This window comes from Cygnus atratus, chromosome 2, assembly GCF_013377495.2.
Source record: "Cygnus atratus isolate AKBS03 ecotype Queensland, Australia chromosome 2, CAtr_DNAZoo_HiC_assembly, whole genome shotgun sequence".
NCBI lineage: Eukaryota > Metazoa > Chordata > Aves > Anseriformes > Anatidae > Cygnus > Cygnus atratus.
The window spans coordinates 90,284,596-90,309,479 of NC_066363.1; the positions used below are offsets into that span (position 1 = coordinate 90,284,596).

Here is a 24,884-nt window from a genome sequence, read left to right on the forward strand (position 1 = left end):
TTCATGGGCTGAGGAGAGCATGAATTTGGATCTCTTTATAAGGAAAAAAAAAAAAAAGGAAAGGCTTCACTAGAACTTTCGTTTCTTTTGTGGGCCAATGTCAAGTAATCTTTACTGTTTTTCTTTGAGAAATGTATGTTGCTGTTCTCCATCAGGAGAGGATTGTAAACTAAGAATCTGATGAATGGTGGATTCACTTTATTGTAGTTATACCCTGTACAAAATGAAATAGGACTCCGAAACAGACCCCTGTGCTTAGAGATTGGTGTAGACCAGTTCAAAGCCCTTCCTCACACTGACCACTTGAGATGTGTCATGTGGTGTAAATGTCTCGAGGCTCTATTCCTCTTGAGTTGCACAGTGGAAGTCCTTTACTGAGTTAAATCACTGATGTTCAATGTTCAAAAAAGATATCAAGATCAGTGAGTTTGCACTATCTATCTGAAGGCAATTGGACAAAATTCAGCCATCACTGCTGTACTCATCTCTTTTTAAGGTTTACTAGATTAGAATTTAAAGAACGGGAGGGAAATGATCTCTTATCTGCAATAGAATTAGGCTTGCTAAGCATGTTTACAGATTGATAATTATTTTTCAAATGTAGCTGTTCGTATGTTTCCATGAACGTTTTCTTTCTATACCAAGAAATGGCAGGAGATACAGTTGGAAAGGTTAACTTTTGCAGAAGTAATGTGCTGGACTAGAGTGGAGGACTGCAGCTCATATGTCAAATGCAGAAAAGTCAAGCCATCGGTGAATTTTGTTCTTCCGTGCTGTACCTATTTTATGAGAATAATATTTATTTGCTCCATTTCTCATAACCACCTTATAACCTCTCCGTGCTTGACCAATAAAAAATGTTTTTATATTAACCAACGACTGGAGTCTGAGATACCATGATACATAATTTCTCAATTTGTAGCTGAAAGTGTTAGGCTTCAGAGTTCTCTGTCACTCAGTATAACAGAGACATTTGACGCTTCTACTTTCTAAATTGAATTACTAGTGACTTTGAGTATAAATCCTGGCTTTTTTAACAGATCGGACAGGTTGTAGGTTGTACTTTGCTCATCCTTGTAAAATAAGAATAACCTTTTGGTTATTAGGGTGGGTTTTTTAAACTTCACTCTGCAGCTTACACTTCTAATTTAAAATAAACAAAAATCAAACAACAAAAACAACAAAAAAACAAGTACAGGTACTTATACTCTGAGGTACTTCTTGAATTCCACACTATAAACATACAGGGGGAAGACAATGGTCATATCTAGGTAGGACTTGCTGTATATAACAAGTCCGTTAGGCAATGTTCCTGGCTGTTGTAAGCCAAAAACTTGATCCTGTTAACCAAAATGAATGGATCTATTTGTCATCTTCAGAAGAACAATTTTGCAGGTATGTAATGGATTCCTTTTTTTGTGTAAATAAACACCTGAGAGGATGGGAAAGTGAATATGGAATAATCAGTGCAGTGTGTTCCAGCTAGAACGTCTCCTTCAGTGTTGAAGGACAGCTGGAGACTGGACACTTTTTGGTGTGTTCTTCAGCAGATGTTCTTTGTGTCTTCCAGCTACTTATTTGCTGGAAGAAAAAAAACAAAAAAACATTTAAAGATTGAAACTGTAGCACATATTTCTGTCAGTGATGGCCATGTAGTTTGTAGAAAATGTGTAGTCTTAACTACAAGTTCTAATTTCCCACAATAATGCTGTTCAAACTAGACTTTTTCAGATGTTTTTCTCAATAGGGCTGATAAACTTTTTTAGGAACCTTTTTTTCTTTATTGTAAATATGAAGTGAACAGAACTATAAACCCTGCTTTTACACCCCTTCCCTCCCTGTCTGTCCTCAAGCGTCTGTATGCAGTTAAAAAGGAAGCACTGTACTCAAGTTACTCTTGACTGTGACCTCATGTTTCACTGCACTTCTGATAATGATCTGCTTGGTTGTAAGGGCTGATGAGAGGTGCTACTAGGTATCTATGACAGAAGAAAGAAGATAAACGGCTAGAACAGCAGCTTCCTTTTTCTGTCAGCCTTGCTGAAACAACATAAAGCAGATTTTGTTCCATCTTAGATACAAACTTGAGATGTTTCCACTTAAAAGCAGCGTGTTGTTAGGTACAAAAAGTGTTTTGCCTAAAATCTGGTGCAGAGCTTAACAGCACTCATACATTCGTGGACGGGGCTAGTAACTTTTGAAGAATTTGTGCACAGCAAGGAAACAGTCTACAGTGTGTGCTTGAGATGGCATTTTAAAGAAAATTTGCATCCACTTTAGATCTTGGGCAGGGTGGTAATATTTATATGTCCTCACGTACACATAGAAAAATAATTCATTCTCTTCTGTAAGAGTCTGAGATGGCAAATAGCAAATATTTTCAAAGCCTATAATGAAATAGGGAATTACCTCATGTTATTAGGCATATCTCAATGCCTGTGTAGGAGAAAGCTGGTTCTTACTGGAAGAAATGTCAACTGGTGCAACTTGATTAGTAACTATAGGTGATATCTTTATGACAAAAAGTTTGTATTTAAAGAATGCATTCTTGTTCTAGAACACTTCAATATTTTGGGATGTGAACGGACAATGTAGTTTCCATGTGTTTTTAAATGCAGAGGTTGAATTGAAATTAATCTGTCACTCAGTCCATTGGTTATGTGCAAAATCTCACTGAAAACAAAAATTTTGAAGAGTTCATCTGAATCTTGAATGACACAGAGAAGGGTAGTTCTTAGTTTCAGTAATTCTGATGTCAAATTATTTTGAGTTCATAGCTGATCTGCTTTAATCAGGTAGCTAAACTATTTTGTTTCCCTGGTTCAAATTCATGACTAAACTAGTCACAAGGTTTGTTGTGACCATTTCATACATCTTTTACGGTCTGTATGCTCTTTTCAAATACCTACTGATTGATTGGAGGACACCTTCAACTTTGCTATTAATAACTACAAAAGCTGACAGGTAGTTCAAGACATAGTGGTACTGGGGTCAGCTTGTTAGACCAGTAGCTCTCCAAAGAATTTTTGTTAAGAAACCTCTACTACTTTCTCAGGTAGCAGATTGTGGGAGTTAGTACCTTCTGTATCCCTTCAACTAATCAACTAAGGCTCAGTGTAGAGGGCAGAAATACTGTTTAGGAAGATTCAAACAAACTGAATTTTATAAATAAAAACCATTACATTTACACCAATGTCTGTCACTGTTACCCCTGAGACATTTTACTTGAATAAAATCCGTGTGTGTAATAAAATAATGTCGTGGTGCTTAAGGAGAGTTCAAAGAATAGTGCTGATGAAGTGGGTCAGTTCATGGAGCAGTAGTCCAAGGATGCCAGCTGAGAAGATGAGAGCTGTTAGGGGATATGATGCTTCTCCTATCGGGGCTCTTGCTGAAAAATCTAATTCTTATTCTAATTCTCTGGCATTATATTTCTGTTAAAGCATGCAGATGAAATAGTTTTGAAGAATCTCCCATTTCAGCTTGTCGGTAGCACCTGGAGTTTAAGACCGACCTGATTTTGAAAATCAAATTCTAAGAATGATGGTATTTTTTTTTTCTCTAGAAAAGTCTATCTGGAAGTCTTACCTTCTTACTGGAAATGCACACAACATGTATTCTGAATCAGTGCTGGAGGAGATGCCATAGGGATGAAGAGAACTGCAGGGCTTTCAGTGTTGCTGCAACTACCTGGAACAAGTGTTCATTTTTGCCTTGATTGCAATTGGAAGCTGAGATTTTTATGATAATATGTTTATACATACACATATTTTTTCCTAGCATCTTATTTCAAAATGTGTTGTCTTAGAAGGTGGATTATTTTCTCCATACCTATGTTTGTATGGCTGGACTTGATGATCTAAGAGGTCTTTTCCAACCTAAATGATTCTATGATTTCCCTGATGGAGAGAAGTATGTACCATATAAGAGGGAGAGTGGGAAAAACAACTTGGAGGCTATGAATTAAAACGTGGTTGAGGACCATGTAAAAACACCAGCACTCATTACTCTTGAATAGAGTAAAACTCATACTCTACTCATTACTCATTGTCTCTTGAAGCTGTATGTATTGGTTACTCTAGGGGATGTAATGAACAAGTAAGGCAATTTCAGCAGCAATGAGAAAGCAATATATTCCACAATAACACCTGCTAAGTTAGTTTCACAGCCTGGTAGCTGTGTAAAGGGAGATATCAGAGTCTTTTTTCATAGGAGTGCTCCCCATCACCTGGTAAGGGTGTAAAGTGGTCCTTATGCTTGCCTTAAAATTCAGTTTTAGACCAAAAGAAAGGCCAGAGTATGTTTGCTTCTGCTAAAACAGTTGAAACGTGTATCAGTTTTGCTAAAAGAATACTGAATTAGTCTACTTCTGAGTTTTTAAAGCTTTTCCACTGCCAAAATCTGGAATGCTGTGGACTAATGGTGGAATAAGGCGAAATAGAATACAGGGAAACAACACAGGATGACATACAAATTCTGTACATTGTCTTGGAGTTTTTTTCTGTTATATTGTATGAAGATGTATTTCCCAGATAAAAAGTGCATTAAGTTGACTTGGTTAGAGAGTACAAAACATTTTTCTAGCGCGTTCCAGCTGCTGCTGGCAGTGATTGGTGGAAAAGGGAAGCGTGTATTGTTATTATAGTAGGCTTGTAAGTGTTGATTTCTCAGGAGGCAAGACCAAAGCAGTCATGTGGACAGTCCATCAATTCTTCTTTCATTTGACAGGGAAACAAAAATAGTTTAGTTCCTTACATTTGGCAAATTTAGTTTTGTAAATAGTAGAGAGGCCCAAAGGACTATCTCAGTAGCATTTCTCCCTTAGCCTGCTCTCCAGGCATTGTGTGTGTAGCTTAGAACCAGCCGTAGCCTCTGATATTCTTTGCCAAAACAATCCTTGTGGGATGTAGAAGACATCAAGGGGTTGGGGTAGGGTTGGGAGGACTGTACAGGACACACTGGCTGGGAGATACAGTGGGATGGAGAGCTGAGCTAACTCGTGTGGGGTTGGGAGGGTTAGCTGTTTATAGGAATCAAATAGCATCACTATTCACTAAACATCCTTTTACCACTGTGTTGTATCATCTTGAAAAAATAGTGCTATTGAGGGTGAAAGTGTTTGCATGCAATAGGATGGAAGCAGTATTCTTCTGACAGCATTAGTCTGAAGAGCTGGTGTTTTGAGCTGCTTTCTTCAACTTGGCTAGCTGCTTTCTCTTGCCTGTTTTCAGTAACAGGTGAAATCTTTGTTTATTTTCACAAAAGCACTTTTCTGATTAATTTTCGTTGTCTGTGAAGTTGACCTCACAGTGTGTTCTCAGTGCTATGGTACTTTAGAAATACATTATGAATTCAAATCGACTTGGAAAAACTTTCAAACAGCTATCAAATCGATTCCAATGGTCTATCAAGAAAATGAAGGAAAACAAGTTGTAGCTTTTTCACATAATGAAGCTTTTCTTCATTTAGAAGTGGGATAATACATATTTAAACGGGAACATCTGGGACATTTGAATATCTAAGTGTTACAAAGGAAAATTTAATGACTTGGGTTTTGCACTTGTACACACACAAACAAAAAATGAACAACAAACAAAAAAAATATTTTAGGCCAATGAGAATGGTATTTTTGAGGTGCATAGGCAGAGGAGGAAGGTAATGTGACTTTTTAGGCAGAAAATTACATTTTTATTAGCAGTCAAAATAAGTACTCTGAAGACATAAATGACTGTTTAGCAACATTACCTGGCTCCAGATTCAGAGTAGTTTCTTAGTGCAAAAGTGATCATTGGTTCTCTCTACCTAGCTGGGTGTGCTTGCCACAGCATACGTCTCATTTGTAAGTGAGGGTGAGGGGGGAAAGCAAAGAAATCAGAAGAATGCACATACTTTTAAAACAAATGTTAGAAGTTGCAGTAGATGCGCGCCAGACGGCTGGAATATTAATCAGTATCTTTAGCATAAGTCCTGAAGTATTGAAGGTAGTCCATGAGTCCTTGATTTAGATGTAGACAACTGATAACTAGTAGAAATCATTGTAAAATGAAGCCTTTGATCTGCTGCAACTTGAATGTTTCCCTTTGTGGAAAACGTGTAGTGGCTGCTTTGTCAGTTACTACGTTGCAAGAGAAGGTTAAACTTTCAAAGATGCAGAGCTGAAAGTTTGGTAGTAAGTGTTTGAGCTTTGAGTTCACCATTCAAAATATTTTTATTTTGAAGTTGCTACTAAAAATAACACGTTAACAATAAAATAGCAGTAGAACAAAGCAAAGAAAGTTGGAGAAGAAAGATTGTTGGAGAAACAAGATTTACATCTGACTGCAGTCTCAAGGGTCAAGTAGATGTTTCCTTTGCTCTAGTTCCTCAAATGTTAGGCACTTATTATCCCTTTCCACTCCTAATAACATTTTTTATTTCACCCTTTGTTTCTCTTACGTCAATAGTATTCAGATAAGTTTCATTTTATTCCAGCCCAAATACTTATATCATGAGACAGCAAAGGAGGTAGAAGCCTAATAGTTTTGGGGGTTCAAGAGTTCTGCCTGCAAGTGAGTTCTTGAATTCTGTGCGGAGTGTTAATTGTAACTTCTTTAAAATGAGCCTTTGAGCTGTCCTGATTTGAATAAACATAAGCCCTTCTGATTACAAGGACAGCAGAAGGCAGAAGATGTAATAGACAGTAGAACTCCTGCAAGATTTACACTTCGTAATGTTTCAAACACGACATTTTAATGTAACTTATATCTAGGTTGCTAGTGACTACTGGAGTAGGAGGAATGATTCTGCAAGGGCAGAAGATAGGAATTCAGTTGTTTCCTGCACTGCATCCTAATTCACTACTTATAATTTGCTTCATTGCGTTATTTATTTTTTCTTATATCACTTACTCCTTTTTTTCCCTTGTGCTGCGGCCAGTAAGAAAATGCTGGTAATGTTGTATTCTTAGAGAATCTCCTCTTCCACCCCCCTCTCCACCTGGTTTTTGGTTGTCATCCTACATATCAATACAATAGTGAAGCTGAATCTGGTGCTGTTTGTTGCCTAAGAGACCACAGCATCGAGATGAAACCTGGTTAAATTCTAGAGGTGTTCTAGAAACTTAAAATCTCTCATTTAAAGCTGCTGTTATCTTATGGATATAATTAACATCTGTCAGCCGTAGTGAACCATGGTCAGAAAGTGGTGGTTCATCTCTAAGGTCAGTATATTTGATAGATAAGCAATCTGTGCTATCATTGTACTTAACTTCCTTCGGGGTTGCTTTGCCTACCAGATTCTGATAATCATTTAACATCCAGGAAAAAAAAAAGGCAACAACAACAGGGTTTTAGTTAAACTGATAGTTGATGAGTAGCTTCCAGCCATGATTCCATAATAACCAATGTAAGCAACAATTGCATGAGAGCCAGTAAAATGTTTTCTTCTTTCCCCATTTTCTGCCTTCTGTCCTAGGAAAACTTTGTTGTTGGGGCTGGTGGTGGCAGCGGCATTTATTTATTTAATTTTTAATTTTTAATTTTTTTTGAATTTTATTTAATTTTTAGTTTTTTTGATTTTTAAACCAGTGATATATTAAGCAACCTTTGGTTTTAAACAGCTTAAATATGAAAATTGTGCCGCTCACATGAGCATTGCATACACTGACTGCTTAGCAAAGCAGTTTAGCATACCATCTTGAAAGCCAGGTGTTTCTTGTGCTTGCTTTCACGGGCTGTGTAGTGAAATGAGTGCTGTTTCCAGTAGAGAAACTCATCATTTGGCATAGAAAGATAGTAGGTATGACCTCTGTGGAGGGAATTAAATTCTGTCTATGTATATACGTATTAATTTGCTCTTTCAATCACAACACGATTACAGAGTTCAGCCATGGCATTACCTGAAGATGCAGGAGTGACAAGTCCTTATTTATAATATCTGTGGAAGAAACCAGCTGATCTTGCTAAGCCATGTTATCTCTAAGCCTTTTTACCCCAAGGCTGAATGATTGTGGAATAAAGCACAAAATGCTGTTGCAGGTACAAACCCAAAGTACAGTCACTGTGCACGCTGGTTTGTTGCAGGGGAACCTGCACAAACTGGCCGTGCTACACCATCTGAGAAGCTAGCTGCATTCTACTGCAGTTTCTTCCAGTGCACGTCCATTTCCTTTTCCGATGTGTTCCTCTCAAGAATATGCTGTCTTCTGGATTTCTTACTGTGCCATCATGCTGTCTTAAAATACGGATTGCAGCAAGAAGTTTGGTGTGGCCAGGCTAAACTCCAGAAAGTAATCTTTAAATCACTGCTCCTTTTGTTTTTTGACTCAACTGTGATTTATACGGACTGTTAATGATTTCTCTTGCTGCAATGCCTGTAAGAGAGAGTCATTCCTGTGCCATTGAAAATGGAACAGGCTCTTTCTTCTACAATTTTGTACCCCTTGTTCTCAGCATTTCCAGAAAGAAAGCAGCACCTTTATATATATTTTCCTCCTGGCTGACTCGTGTCTTCTGCCACATCCTGAGAAGCATCCAAGACATTTTTGTGGAACACAGAGATCTTCCTTTATTCACAAGCCCACAGTCCAGTAGATTTGTTATGCTTAATGTTAATTCTTGAGTCATAGAGGAATCCTTCTTTAATAACAGGCTAATCAGTGCTAGTAGGATTGGACTCCACAGGATTATGCAACTGCTTTCGAGCCAAGTAGTTCTGATATATATGCAAAAAAAAAAAAAACACTTTGTTTTGTTTTTTCCAAACCTTAAGGTTCGAGATTAAGAAGCTTCCTGTCACTGTGCTTACTGGGAGCATCTCACTTATTCCATTTCTGTCCTCCGTGCTCTGCTTGTGCTTCTACAACTTGGCAAATATCCTAGTCCCAAATCCTTGAAGCCGTGCTGGATAACAGCCACTGTAGTCAGCTGAGGAGTAATGTTCTTTTCATGCAACATGCTCAGGGAAACTGTGCTGCACGACAGCAGCTGTAGGTTGTAACTTTACTCTTCTGTTCAACAGTAAAGATTAATTTGTAGGCCCACGAGGGTATTTCTATGTGTGGGCTGTAAAACAATCTTGATGACTTGAACTTCAGTTTTGGAGTTATCTGTAAATATTTACAGTAGCTGCTCTTAAAAAGCAAAAGTAATAAAGATTGAGACGTGTGATCTAGGTTTTAGCTATCTTTAGTTTTAAAATGCTGAGCACAATCTCAAAATTTGCTTCATTAGATATAACTGGTAAATGCTTAGCATTTAAATATGTATTTTTATTATTACTTTCAGAAAACAATTATGTGACTTAAGGTTTAAAGCGAGTGTATTTTCTGATGTGAGCAAGTGCCTATGTATCAGTAGGAGAAAGTTGCTTAGAAATACTGAATGTAATTAGAGCTCCAATAAAAACAGCTATCAGTACAAAATGTTAATGCAAAGGTGAACTGCAGTGAGGGACAGCGGGCGGCAGGCTCACAGTCCAGCAGTGGGTGGGAGCAATGCTGTACTCATCTGACAGCTACACGAGGTCCGAACTTGCATTAAAACCTTTTCCGTGGGAGATACCACCTGTACTGCGTGCAGAATGTTCAGCAGCAAAAAAGATTTCTCCCAAGCTGTTGCATACAGAATTTGTTCAAGTATGCTGCTGGCTTTTTCAAGGCACGTGTGTATTCAACAATACTTTTTCTTCAAATATTCCAGTACCTAGCAGAACTTTATGCTATGTCACACAACTTTTGCCGTACTGCATGACAAACTTTCTCCTCCTTGGTTCAGTTTGTTGGAAATGTAATGAAATACGTCTTGCGCTGTTGCAACTTTCAACATAGGTTTTAAAGACTGTTGGGAAGGGGCTTTTTTTAGTTTGGTTTGGTTTGGTTTGAGCCATGTCACCTTGACTCTTCGTGCTAACACAGCTGTGAGCGTGTCACTTTCCCCAGACAGGAGCAAAAGTGTGTTGGTGTAGTTGGTTCTTTTCAGCCGTGAAAGAACGATGGTGCTGTCTCTGTGCCTTCAGCAGTTGCTTCCCTCAGTCAGTGCTGGACTTGCTCGGTGTGTCCTTGCAGTACCAAGGATGTGCCAGAGCTCCCCGGCGTGACTGAGGGCCTCATCCAGCCTGCGCAGCCCCTGCAGCTTGCTGTGCCTGGATAACTTGGTTTTCCACTCAGGTGGCTTTGCAAGGTGCGAGTAGAGAAATCACCTTTTGCTTTACAAGGTGAGGCCTTCCAAATTTTTTTTCTATTTTTGTGATTATATAGTGACTTCTACAGTTGATCTTGAAGCCTGCATCTCAAGATTTGGTGCAAGTCTTTGTTTTATCATAGATCATGGTTAAATCATTTACCATAAACATACCTTGGATTTAGAGCTCTTCGTTATCATGTTTCCCCTTTTACACAGGGCACTTTGCATGAGAGTTGCACTGCAGAGTGAAAGCAAAGTGACATACCCATGCCTGACACTTAAGCCCCTTACCTCCGAGCAGGTTGGAAACTCATACCCATATATACATTGTTCATAAACTGGTCACGTCCAGCGGACCGCAAATCTTAAAACATGCACTGGCAGGTTGGTTTGGCTGTGCCCTAGAGCCTCCCAAGGCAGCATTGTGGCACAGAAGCCAACCCTGTTAACTCTTGCCTGAAATTTAGATCTGCTGGTTTTCTTCCCCTTGATGAAAGTCCCAGAAGTCCCAGTCATCAGATCGTAGGCTTAGTTTGTTTTTGTCTTTTTATTTTGAACTTAATGTTTGTGAGACATATGAGACATTGTGAGACATAAGGATGTGTGGTCTTAGGGACTGAATAAGTAGAGAAGAGATGAATAAGTATTTTTAAAATTATTAAATCGTCCTAGATGACGTGTATATTTGTCTTCAACTTGCCAAAAATTGAAGGGTAACCCCCTTATTCAGCAAGAGTCAAGCCTACGTTGCTACTTCAGTTCTTGTTTTCTCCTCAGGGAATTTGAAGCATTCCTCAGCAGAGGAATGAGAGAAATGTAATTTTGTAGTGTGGACCTCAAATCCGATTTAAAAACAAAACAAAAAACAACAAAAAAAACTACTATTTTCTACTTTCCTAAGGGATAGTAAGGAAAAGCACAGTTTAGAGGATTGTAATTTTTTATTTGAGCTTCTAGAAATGGAAGTAGAGCCAGAATATTTCTGGCACCTTTGGTGGCAATTTAAAATAATATCAAGTTTCTGAGAGTGGATTTTGTATGTATAAGAAATTTGGAATGTCTGTGATTAAAAAAAAGAAGAAAACAAGGAACTAGGTAGTGTACTACGTGACTTGCATACTGATGTGCAAGAAGCACATGGCAAAACAAGGAATTTAGGCTATTTACTACTAGTTACTACTTTGTATAATTCTTTTTTTTCAGCACTGTGAAAATCAAAAGGATTAGTTTAGGAAATACAGTAAGGGAACTGAGGAAAAAGAGTACCAGAGTTTACTGCATAATTGGAAATCTCAGTCACTGCAGTCTTTAAGAGGAAGATCTGAAATTTGAAACTTTGTAATGACTCTTCCTTATCTTTCCCTCCATTCCAAAATTACACATTTATTAAAAAACGGGATGCAAATGGAAAGAACTAAAGAATCTTTTCCCTTATTTGCAGTTTAACTCTATAACATGTCTATTGAATTACTCTGATTTTATTTAGAAATATCTTAGTAATGAAATATTTAGTTACTTTAACAACATTTAACTGTTTTATCCTAATGACCTGATCTTCAAAGGTCATTTATCCATGATTGGATAGAAATCCAGGCCTACAAAACAAAACCCACAGGTGACTTGAGCTTTTACATAAACAAAGACAATCATTTTAAAGACCTTTTTAACAAAGTACAGGTGGCTTGAATGGATGAAAGATGCTTTAAAGAGCTTGGGCATTTTAGACAGAAATGATTGCTAACCTTTGATACATGCTTTCTTTCATCAGTGGATCACAGAAAGATGTGCTTTAATGGGGTTATTGCTAGCTGTAGGCTTTTGGAAGGAAAATAGTTCATAACGGGAAAGAAAACTTCAGGAAAAACACTGTAAATGTCTTTTTTTTTTTTTATGTTCTTTACTTGTTCTTTGTCCTGCTTTCTGATGCTACTTTTTCTTCTGTTTCTTTATGATTTTTTTTACCCTGGCAATCTTTTTGTGCCCTTTTAGTTATAAAATAAGATTAGTTACTCGAGCAATTCAGAGTTGAGGAAATAATGTAAAAAAAAATGGGTGGGTATGCCAAATTTGCTGCCTGAAATTGTTTTTTTGTTGTTGTTTGTTTTTCTGATAAGAGACTTAAATTTTGAGTTTTTTTCTTGTAGCTCCTCCACGCTCTCAACTGATTTTAGTTCCCTTACGCACAACTTTCTCAATTTAATACTAAAGCACTGTGTTTTTTTTAAATAATGGAATTTTATACCCATTGTTAGGAAATATTTTTCTCCTTTCTTGTTGACTGTGAGTTGCAGTTGCATTTTTGCCTCATGTATAGTAGAGTTTGCATTGGATGTTCCCACAGGACATAAGAGGGACAGTTTCAAGAAGTCAGAATACCTGCTGCTGCTGCACAGTGCTCCCTTTCCATCCAGTCCTGCCTTTCACACACTCCCATACCCATCACTAAGCTGTACATTTGAAGGATCTTTTTCACACTCATGAAAGGAGAGAAAAACAAAATTACTGTGCAGTCTGTTTTACACATGCAATTATTAGTCACGTAAACTACAGTTTCATTTCTCAAGTGATGCTGAGTGCTTTCAGCTGCCATTAAAGTAAATCAGACTCGTGAACGCTCATCTTTCAGCTGCCACTAAATCTTCTTTAGAATCCACATCTGTAAAATGGATGTATCAGCCTACTTAATGAAATTGTGCGATGAATTGACACATATAATAACATGTCTAGCTGATCAGAGTTACTAGTATACGCAGATTGGATGACCCCCTGGCATTTCATGTCATATTTTGAGAAGCACATTTAAAAATCTGTTAAGAAATAGCCATGTGCGCTTCAGGTAAGACTTTTCAGGAATTATATTCTGGTCATCCTTCACAGCAGTTTCTTCAGGTTTGATAGAAGTAGTATATGAAATGGGAAACTGAGAGAAGTGAAAATAGTTCAAAGAGCTTGTTCAAAATGTCCTATGATCAGTTTTGCACAGATAGTCCTGCACTGGTAGGCCAACAGTATTTGGTTCAATTGTAGCAGAAAGTTGAGGTCCTCCATCTATATTACTTACGTTTATTTCACTTGAAATACAGTGAATACCCAATCTCAGGTCAGCAGAACACTTCTAATTCACATACTTCTCAATGATTTTTTTTTGCCTTGCTCACAGGTTAATATTTAGTGGCTCTACAGTACAGTAGCAAAAGCTGTGTATATTACCTTGCTTTAAATTTGCTGCTGCTCAGATTAGACTGCTACTATTACTTAGCATTGCTGCAATAAACCTAGGTCTCGCTACTTCTACTTTATATATATGCCTCTGACAAAAGAAGAGATAAGGACCTGAAACATTTGTCTCTTGGCCAGCACAGAAAATCCCTACTTAGTAAGGTGAACTGCTGCTTTCCTTCTCAGATTTACAAATAGTTACTTGTAGTCTTGGCTTCACAGAAATTTCATACTCTTGGATGTCCATTTGTCTCCATTAAATAATGAACATCAAAGTCCCCGTTTTTGCAGTTGAACACCCACAGCATTGGCTTTAGAAAGATGAATTGCACACGTGGAATTTGATGCTGAGACCTTTGTAATGACCTGCACATAATGGTTACATGAAAAGAGGAATGTGTGTGATGCACAGTTTGTAAAGTTCAGCCACTTGGTACAGTAAATACTTGAGCCTGAGGACTTTACTCAGCTGTTCCTAAATGTATTGTGAAGGACATGGTTTTTTTCCAGTAGACCACAAAAATTCAATTTGAAGTGGAACCCTCTAATATGGATATCTTTCAGATTGTTTTTGAATAGGTGAAACTTCAAGAAGCTATCTTGAAGCCTGAGGCTGTTTCATTTTTGTTTTCTTATTTTCAAAACTATTCTGTGTTTTAATCTGTAGAGTATCTGCTTGAACATTTGAGCTCAGTTGTGCAGAATTTTACTTAAGTGCTTGATTCCTTGTCATCAGAAGTTCTTCAGAACCTCGTGCTATTAGTCAAAATTTGAAACGTAAGAATTTAGTGTAATTTAAGCATCTCTTGGAAGTAGGTACCTTCAAGTTTATTATAACAGCTAAGTTTTCAACGAGATAAAAGTTCCATGTTGGATGATAAAACACCAAGACCAAATTTAACTCAAGCAGGCATCCTGAGGAACTGCTATTCATATCTGTCATCCTCAAATGATCTCAGTTAAATCATTGTCCTGTAATAGATTCTCAAATTAAATTAGTATCTTTAAATAGTAATTTATTTTATAAATTTATATACATTACTGTGGACCTTTTCTGATTGAGTGAAGGTGAATATAAAGTAAGCCTAGTGGTACAGCTTGTAATTAAGCCTACATGTCCCTGTTTTTTTTGCTTCAAATTTCTGAAACATTGACCAACTTTTTGCCAACACAATTAATCTTCAAGAATAAAGCTAAATATGAGTTTGTAATAAAAAAATCTTCAAAAGAAAAAAGGAAAAGAAAAAAAAATCTTTTATTTGAGATGACATTATTAATGTTCTTTCTCGAAGTATTATGGAGTGGGGAAACTATTCTTTCTGTCAGGCGCATACATTTTGGTATACTAATCAAAATCAACCTAAATTTAATGAAATTACAAGCCTTTAGAAAAAAAATCTTACTTTTAATATGCACATCAGAGGCTTCTTAGACATTATTGACTTCCATGAAGAGCTTCTCTGCCAGAGAGTTTCTTTTCCAGCTTGGGCTAAAGAAGACTTCTGTGACTGCAGCTGTAGATGACTGTTGTGTGAGCTGACCATGGGCCAAGTGCCTGGTGTGAGAGCTGGACACTTCTTCTGTGGGTGGGTTGTCCATGATTCCTGTGAGTCTAAGTAATGTGGAGGTGAAGCCAATGGGTTTGAGTGTGCAGAACCTGGACAAGTGTCTGTAAACGTGGAACCACAGGCCACAGAGAATAGGAAGGAGTCTAGGACTAGACGGTACAGTAAGGAATGGAGTAGGGGACAGAGCATGGCCATGGGAGGAAAAGAGATCAGATGGCTGAGAAGGAAGGGAGTGGTCAGAAAAATGTAACATCATGTAGGATTGAAATGGGAGGAACTGGAATTTATTTGGACAAAGAGAATGGGAGCAAAAACTGGTATGAGGTGACAGAGAAGTCTGACAGAGATGCTATGTAGGCAGAAAACAGGGACAGGCTGAGTAAAAGATTGGGGAGAAATAGGTGGAACTGGAACCAGAAGCAGCTAAACTCATAGACAAAGTGGTAATTGCAGACCGGGATTGGAGAGGGAGGAATTCACACATGGAGCCAGAAAGGAAGAAAATCAGAACAGTTAGGAAAAAAAACAGTTGTGAGTGTTTGTATTGGGTGAGAATACAGGCATGACGGTGGGGTGAGAGGCACCAAACAGCCTTGCTGGACAAAGAAGTTGGTTCTGGAAACAGTATTTGAGGAATGGAGGCAGAGACCAAGGGTCAAGACTGGGGTGAGTGAGATTTGAGACCCGAGTTTAGGTTGGAAGGAGCTGGACAAAGAAGAGTAGATTGGGACCACTGTGCAGGATTTTGCATTTCTGTCATTCACCCTTCAGATGGGAAATGTCCTGGTAAAATACTTGGTTCCCGTTTACTACTGCTGCACTCAGAAATGTACAGTTTGAAGATCTGCAGTGGTACCAGTTAATGGTACCATCTATGACAAAGTCATTTAAATCCCGAGATGGTCACGAATTTAGTTTGTGGGTTTCAAAATTCTGAGTTCATTGTTTCCTGTTGCTTCATTAGCACACAAGCTGAGGAGTCTATGATATTTTAAGTTAATTTTAAAAATGTGATTTGAAGCATTACATTCTTGGTAATTGTCAGCATTGGGAAAAATCCAATATTCAAAATTAGAGAATGCATTTGATTTTGATTTCTCATTTCCTGCCCAAAGAAGTGTCCTGAAGAATCAGTTATGTTTATGAATGGTGAAGTATGCCATTAGCAAGCCTGTAAGAATATTGGTAAATCTGTATACAGAGCAGAGTTTGAATAGCATGCAGTAAGCAATGCATGAGGCAATGCATAGAACAACAAGAAATTAACAAAGCAGTCACTGGGTAGCTGCTCGTAGGGCTATTTTACGCCAGTTGTGGTAAGGCCTAATGACAAACTGATAGGTTCTGAAGTATTGCTAAGTTGTAGAAAATAGAAAACTCTTTTCAAGTAAAGGGGGCAAAATTATAGTGGAAGGTTATCCGAGTCGCTCCTTTCCTAAGCTTGTCATGACTGTCCTCGATTTTTCAAGTCTGTTTTTTTTGTGTGTATGATGCACATAAATGTATTCAGGCTCTGTTTAGTGCTTTAAATGCTAAGTTGTTCTGGGATTTCATTCAACCTTAGCACTGACAAACAGCATGAGTCTTTAATCATACTGGTGAAGGATGTGAGCCATGGCAGGTTTTTAAAGACAGCACAAAATTTAGCCCAGCTATTACATTTTCTGGATCGATAGAGAGGCTTGCCTGGCTCCTCTAGTTCTAGCTGCCAATCTTCCTTGCATAAATACCCAGGCTGGGTGAGGTGTTATATTTTAATAAGGAGGAGCCTATGAATAAATACTGTGTGTCTGCACTTTAAAATGTAGATATCACATGCTGCTTGCCTTCATCTGAACCTTTGAAGATTGCTAGCGATGCCTGTGCTGTTCAGACAGCTTGTGAGAAGCCTTTGCTCCGAGACGCAGCACCCGCATCGGCACCTGAGCCTGGAAGGTCGGAACTGGCCTGGAAAGTCGAGGATCTCAGTTCTAAATCCAATCTACCTACCAGGCACAGATGCCTCTGTATACTCATGCCATGAACATTCAAAAAGCCTTTTTAGCTTTTTTTTTTTTCCTTTTGTGTAATGAGATTGTTGCTTTCCACCTTACCTTTTTTTTCTATGGCTGACAAGAGTGCAGATTAAATATTTGTGTTTTCTGTGAATCTTCTATTCTTGCTTTGCAATCAGGCCTTTTTTTTTTTCCTTTGCTATGCATTTGCTGCCACACAGTATTTTGATGTATGCCATAGTGTTAGTGATCAGATGAGAGATCAAAGGCATTTTAACATTGAAAATGGGAAGGCGTACTCATTAAGTTCCAAGTGGTTTTAGCTGTAGCCCATCTGTAAGATAATTGTAGAAACTCTCTATCAAAATCTGTTTCAACCTATTTCAGTTGAAAGGGAAAATATGATATGCAGGGCACAGCCTGTTTGGGCTTCCCACATTTTTATTATTCATGATGACTGTAGTATCTGGTCAATCAAAAATTATTGGGCTTTTTTTGCCTGGCACTTACTTGATAGAGAAATGCTCTTGATCTAGGTGTAGAATCTACATTTTTAGCATTAGTTTCACAAAATATTACATTCAGTGCTGTCAAGTAATGAAAACTGTGAGGATTCTAATGAAATCAGTGGGATTCTGATTAGCAAAATAAGTTTTTATAATCATCTCATAAACCTACTTTTATGACTGGTAGTGCCAAAAATTATTGCTTTAAAGTAGTCGTATCTTAGGCCACTGAGGGAATTAAAGTGAATTTAATTCCGTACGCCAACTTGCCCACATATCCCAGGAGTAAGGTTCTCCATAGGCAGCCAGCGATGCAAATTATGCTCCCTGTGGCAGGAGAAAACAACATGTTTGTGCTTGTCCTTGTCTGTCTGAAGTAAATAGCTTGAATCTAGCCTTGTTTACATAGGGGTAATTTGAAGTGTGTGTTAAAATCAACATAATGAAAGTGAAATTGGAGTTCTCCAGGAGGATTTCTGTAGTTAGGAGTGTCAGCAGTGTGGGTAAATGGTTGCTCACTTGCACAGCATCCAGCATTTCCAATGCAGCAACAATATCAGAAGTGAAGCCTAGATATCCCCATTCCCAGTCTTCTGTTTTAATTGCTAAGTCACACTCTCAGCATATAAGTTGGGGAAAAAGGATATATGTACATGTGCACAGTATTATGATAAAAGAATAAAGGCTGTACGTATAAGTATTGTTTACGTTGAATTCCTGATGTCTGCCTTCCAGCAGTCAAGGACTACTTAGGTAATGACAGGACTGTATTGGCAGCCTTCAAAATATATAAGCAAACCCTTTCAGAAGTGACCTTTTCAGAATGATTTTACATGGAATTAAACTCTGAAAAAAAAAATCAGCTTTGAAATACCTCAAAACTGCTCAATCCCTATGTTTGTAAAACTCTTTCAGACATGCTCATCAGTCATGAAAACTGATCATCTTCAGTGATTTCTAGAATGGTTTTGGGAGGGCCAGGAAAATTATTGTGCTCTGGAGAAGGTGAATAATATTTCTACCCAAGGGGGAGAATTGTCATGGAAATGCAATCTCTACAATTACCAAAATTGTATAAAAATTACACTCCGTAGCTTTTAGTGAATTCTAAAGCCCTATTATATAATTTTTGATATACTCTAGTTATGTAGTAATACTAAAACCTTGACCTGAGCTTCTCAGTGGTCTCCATTTCTAAGAAGGCACAAGGACTAAGTTTTGACTCCCTGAGAGTGTGCGTTGTGCCGTAAAGGTGTTGGCCAGGGGAAGAGGGCAATGTTGGTATATGGGAGACTAAATTTCTGAGAGTATGCGCCTTGGTGAGAAGAGGAAACCTACTGTCAGTAATATTGATCGAGCTGATATTCACTAGGCAACAAGTTCCAGCTGAAATTTGTATGGAAAATGCTGGATGTGAGAAATGTGATGTTACTATGGAAATGATTTATTATCAGCAAAAGGGAAGCTTAATGGAGTCAAGTAACTGATAATCTTATTTAAGGCACATTTCTGATTTTGGAGTCAAGTCTTGAGAGAATATAGCTGGTGTAATCTGCATGTTTGCCTAGCATCGCAGTTTGAACCTGTGAAGGGGTGCCGATTTGCTGCTTCACAATTCTTCGTGGACAGAGAATGTATTTGGCCAGGATTCAGCTGATTCAAACACCACTCAGGAATTAACTGCTGGAATGAGATTGTAGTAGTTTTGTAGTGGTTGGTTGGTTGGTTGATTGGTTGGTTGGAGGGTTTTTGTTTGTTTGTTTGTTTTGTTGTGTTTTCTCCACTAATATTGGGTTTAATAAGAAATACTTATGAATGGTCAGCTTGGTAGGACTGATCAACAGACATGGTTAGGTGGTATTTGGTGCTTTTTTTTATTCTTTCATCAGTATGAGGTGAAAGTAACTTCTTTGATATCAGTGAGTTTATCCTTTCTTACTCTGTGAGTGATATGGATTATGTGTGTCAATTATCATTAATAAAGTTTCTAAGAATGATCCCATTCTACTGGTTGCATGGAGAAATGTAGAGTTGTGTTAATTAGGCTTGTTTTCCTTCTTAGTGGTCATGTACTTACAACTCAAAGCAAAAAAAAAAAATCCCCTAGTTATGCTTCTGAAGTCAGATGCTGAGAAAATGCTAGAGCTGATGCCTTTGCCTCCAAAATAATTCATTTTGGGGGTTCTCTCTTGTCTAAGGATATTTAGTCATTTAACTTGCATAAGGAATGCTTTATTTAGAAAGTGTTAAGTACAGTAAAAAAAAAAAAAAAAAAAGGGATGGTATTTGTCTCATGATGAATCCTTCTCCATTACAGGAATACAAACGCAAGCTCGCCAGAGTGTCCCAAGTGCGGAAAGAACTCAGGTCACGCATCCAGAACCTGCCTGATCTCTCTCGACTTCCCAATGTCACGGGCAGCCATGTACACCTACCGTTTGCAGGAGACATCTACAGTGATGATTGATTAGAAGAACACCCTTCCATAACCTCTACTTTTCTGTGAAATGAGGGGTAGGTCAGACTGATTGGTACTCTTGTAGTATTATTTTTGTATATTGTTGGAGAGTGTCAGTAAAATACTCTAATAATTTATAAAAAAAAAAAAAAATAATGGTTAAAAAGTTGATTTGTTTACTATTTTATTGGTGAGTGAACATAAGGGTACATTTATAAAAAGTGTCTGCATCTAATACATTAAAGAATGGGTAGTTATCTTTTGTACAGATTTTGGTTGGGTGCGCTGTAAAAAACAAGATTTTTCCTATGTACCCTATATTTAATGTAGATCAACATGTAATCAAAGTATACTTCTAACTTGAGACGTTTCAGTTGCTAGTGAGGGAGTGAAACATGGAAATCACGAGTTTATGTTTGCAAGAAAGTTAAGACTATTTAATGCAAAGTTAAAAGTAATCCTGCTGTCCATTACATTTAAAATACCCAATGTCAAAGCAAGTCAGGTGGTTTATTTTGAAGTAAATGTTAGAAACCAATTTTGTATTGGAAAACATAAATCATGTTACACTGAGTACATCTTTGAATGACTCAAAATGTTGCAATATGTTAGTATAATTTAAAAGTCAGTGTAAGAAACTATACAATTGACCACTTTAATTAGGCTTCAAAATTGGAACTTTTCTTCTTACAGCTGCTTAGTTTCTAAATTGAGGGATCATTCATTTGTACTCTAATCCTTTTCTGGAACAGCCATCTCCATCTAAAAAGGTTAATCCCAGAAATGCAAAGCCATTTTACAGCTTTAATTAAATTGAAAGGTCATTCTCTAAACGATCCCAATTGTTAAATGTCCATTACTAAATCCGACAACCCGATATACAATCTATACATGCAGTAGCATGGTTCAGCCAGATTGTAAACTGTATAGAAGCTTTGAGTCAAGCCACCCCCCTCCACTGAGAAACCCCAGAGGCCAGTATAGGCTTCCAGCCCCCTAGCTCCAGCAAACATTTCTAGATCTTGATGCTCTTTGCTCACAAGGAAAGGAGGAGACAGTTCAGGACTTTGTATAAGTTAAACCATGGAAAATTATTGCCGAGTGTTTTTTTTTTTTTTTTTTTTAACAACACTTTGCATGGCACGAATGTGATATTTGTTTAAAGGTAGCCAAACCTGTGAAAATTCCTTGTTTCTACTATGCACCAGCTTTTAATTTCACTTGAAAACCTAAAGGTATAGACAGGCACCTAGAGGATTGCCAGAAAGTTGAGGCTTTTCAGTCAATTGGAATTAGGCACTCAGTTGTTGAGGAGTGATTAAAAAATGTCTACCTGTACCCTTTGGCATTTAGATGACCTTAAAAACCTAGTCAGCAAGTGTTTTGAGTTGGATGGATCATCTGAGTATTTAATGATAGCATTTTGTTCATGGGTTTGCACTTGTCAGACATTGTTTTGCATCAGTTAAGTTCAGAGGTTACGGGTCTAACACTCCTTTTCACGTGAAAGCAAACTTTTAAAAATAATCTGTACTTGTTTTCAAAAACAAGTATAGATTCAGAATAGTTCTGGAGTGAAATTGTTGAAGCTAGATAGTAATTTGTCACTTGTGTTTGACTTCTACAGGGGCAATCCCTAGAATACTTGCTGTATTCTATGTGAAGAAAACTGTCTCTTTAAAATAGTTACACTTACATGTAAGCATCCCAGTCCAATTAGCTTTTCCCACAGAAGACATGAATTAGACCTCAGTTAAGTAGAGGAAAAAAAAAAAGTACAAGTTTTGACCTAGCATTCCATAGTATGCAATGTAGAATATTAATGTCATCAAAAATTCTGACTGACAGGTAGGAATGCTGAAAATAGCTTACCTGAGCTCACTGACAGTCTAAAATTTGTAAGTTAACTATAATTAATTCAGAGGAGTGTTTCTTTAGTTCAGATCTAATATGTAAAAATAAATAACACTTATTGCCATCTTTTCTTCTTGCATTTATGCTAAGAAAATGAACATCCAGATACAGTTTACATGTTAAATATTTCTGTTCTAATATGTTAAAACTCAGCTCGTAATTTTAGAAATACATGTGTGTGCATTACTGCTGCAGCTGAAGTTCAGCTTTGCTAAAGAACAGCATCAAATTAGTTATAAATATTATAACAGTGCAATCCATTAAGAACTATAAAACAAATCATAAAACAAGAAAGATAAATAGTGCATTTATTGTTGAATCCCAGTCAGGGATTTCTTAATTTGTTACCCAGAGGTGATTCTAAGTGCAGTGGCATGGCTTGCTTAGAGTCCATTGAAGGATCTAAGTCATGGATACTCAAAACTTTAGGAATGTATTAAGCTTAAATAGCCTTTTGCTACCTTAATTAAGAACCATTTTAAAAATAAAGTTGAGTGCTGAATTTCCTTGATCTCTCAAGAGAATTAAAAAAGATGCACTTACTTCACTAGGCTTGTTTTTCCTATTCATACCATTATCTTTGTCATAATGTTGCTTATCTACAGATAATGTAGAACTAATGAAAGAATGAGGAAAAATCTCAACATTTTCTTGGTGTATATAAGTTTTAATTTTGAGAGAGTGTTATTTTCTGGATGTATTTTTTCTTTATTTTATTGTGATAATTGTTTACTTCAAGGAGTATTTCATAGTTGGGTTTTTGGAAATTGTCCCTCAAAATTTGTTTGGAAAAAAGGACTTGCCGAAGGGAAATGCCACTCTTATAGCAAGTGTTATATATTAGTGGCTGAATGGTACATTTTTTTTTTATTATTTCTATGGAAAAGGCATCATGTATCAACTAGTTAGAAGATTTATATTATAGCTGTAGTAGTATAGCAAGAGATAACATGGTACGATACAAACGCAGCCCTGTAGTATCAAAAGATACCTCTAAATTCTCAGGTTCCAAAGCTTATTGCATATACATCTGACATCTCAGGAAGAAAAGAGTCTGGGTGGGGAAAGAGTGAGTGCCTGGAAGCTAAAAGGGGGAGAAAATGTCCGAGTGGAAATGAGAAGCAAAACAAATGTCAACACTTGTCAAAATAGAAATCAGAGTGTGAAACTCTGAGCAGCACGGTGATTACCTGTAGCTGGGATGATACAACAGAACTGCTTTGGGGTGTTGCAACACTGGGGAAATGTGTGTGTGTACCCTGCCCGTCTCTTCTAACATGGTCTGACTGTACCCAAACCAGAATGCCCACCTTACAAAATGCATAAATAGTATCTGAACATTTTGCAGCTAATAATAAAAGCATAATAATCAGATTATTTGCTTCGCTGTATTGCACTTTTAGTGAGCATTCTTTGAAAAAAAAAAAAAAAAAGCAAAGACAATCCTGCAGCTCTTTGCCATATGAGAATGCTTACCTTGGAGGTCACTGGGACTGCTTGTATACTCTGGGGGTTGTAGGATCAATCTGTATTTTTGCAAAATGTTTTGAAAACTACCCAGAACATTACCCCAATTGTCCAGTTTTAAAAATAAATGTGAAGCCCTTAGTTACAAAAATAGTCGTTCTTAGAAATTGTGTTTCATTGTTCCTTTTGAAAATTAAAGTGTACACTGCAGTAACATTAGTTTGTCTGTCTCACTCAGGTAATGTTTGTAGTAATACATTGAAGCACCTCAGCTAACCCCTAGGAACACAACCCAGGCTACATGCCTAATATGTATTTTATCTGAGTAGTCTTCTGAATGTCAAACTGAGAGCTTTCATTATAATAAAATTACATTCCTCTTTTCCTGAAGTTTAAAAAGACATTGTTTTAGTATTTTTGACAGGCTAATATTCCTCTCCCGAGCCAGTGGCAGCTCAGTCTGGTAATTTAGTGATTACCCAAAATACATACTTGGGATGCAGTAGTTCCCTGCACAGATGAACATGGAGATCACGCATAGGCTTGATTGGCCCTCTACACAAGAGCTGGATTTTGAAACGTGAACAAACTGATTCCTGGCTTTTCTGCTGTGGAAAGATTAGTGAAATTGGAAACCATCACATCTGAAACGTGACTGTTACATTTATAAATATTTAGGGCCAGTTCTGCTTATTGCTCATGCATATAATCACACTGAGTATTCCTACAAGTAAAGAAAGCAGATTCAAATGTACTGTCTGGAGTGGATTTTTTTTTTCATTTTAATGAATGACGAATTTTGTCTCGGCTCCTATTTCAGGGTGTCATTTATCTTGATTAAGTAGTAAATCTCTTCCATCGTGTTATTTAGAAACCTAATTCTGATTTTATCTTTACAACATTTAAAGTATCCTACTAAGCATGATGTTTTTGTGGGAATTTGCAAAAGTTCAATAGCACTCTTGTTACTTGTTTGCAACAGAAATAGACTCATTTGTTAAAAGCTAACAAGAAAAGTTTGAAATGTAAAGATGTTTCATTATTGTGCTCTTCTGACCGATTGTGTAATCCTTGTGTAATTTATGTCCTTAAAATAATACCTGTCTGTATGCTCTTTCATATTTAATAGAATAAAACATTGTTGTAAAAACATCTTTGAAATCACTGTTTATTGCTTGCATATTCTATCTCATTTTGTGCATTGGTCTTAATGTAAACTGCTCCCTATATCTAAGAGGAAACCAAAATCACCGGGTGATGCTGAGGAAATGATCAATAGTAATTTCGAAGTTTGTTACTCTCTGTATTTGTATTTTGTACAATAAACTGAAATTTTTCAATGAGGAAGCAATGCATTAAGAAGTCTGGGTCATATCTCTAAAGCTGTAATTCAAAAAAAAAAAAGAAAAAAAAAGAAATATTGCTGATATACCATCTTACCATCTGGTTTGAACAAGTTTTTTGTCACTTTGGGAGGGAGGAAGGGTTGGGTGTGAGGTACTGTTTGTACGTTTGTACTGTTCCAGTCTCAGGTTCCCAATGTACAAAAATGTGAAAATGTCTCAAATTCAGAATAAATAAGCTTTCACTGAGGTGGT

General features: G+C 37.2%; 1 protein-coding gene across 2 annotated transcripts in view; it reads left to right on the top strand.

Moving 5' to 3' along the window:
* RPRD1A (regulation of nuclear pre-mRNA domain containing 1A) overlaps positions 1 to 24,436 on the top strand; it is a 43,003-nt gene extending 18,567 nt beyond the window's left edge. The window contains exons 7-8 of one of the 2 annotated variants that reach the window (XM_035550474.2): positions 19,765 to 19,961; positions 23,699 to 24,436. In XM_035550474.2, the coding sequence (XP_035406367.1) occupies positions 19,765 to 19,914 (150 nt within the window). In that variant the 3' untranslated portion in view covers positions 19,915 to 19,961; positions 23,699 to 24,436. Of the gene's footprint in view, positions 1 to 19,764 lie in introns of both variants that reach the window. The other variant, XM_035550473.2, reaches the window with a different exon arrangement.
* The last annotated feature ends 448 nt before the right edge of the window (positions 24,437 to 24,884 follow it).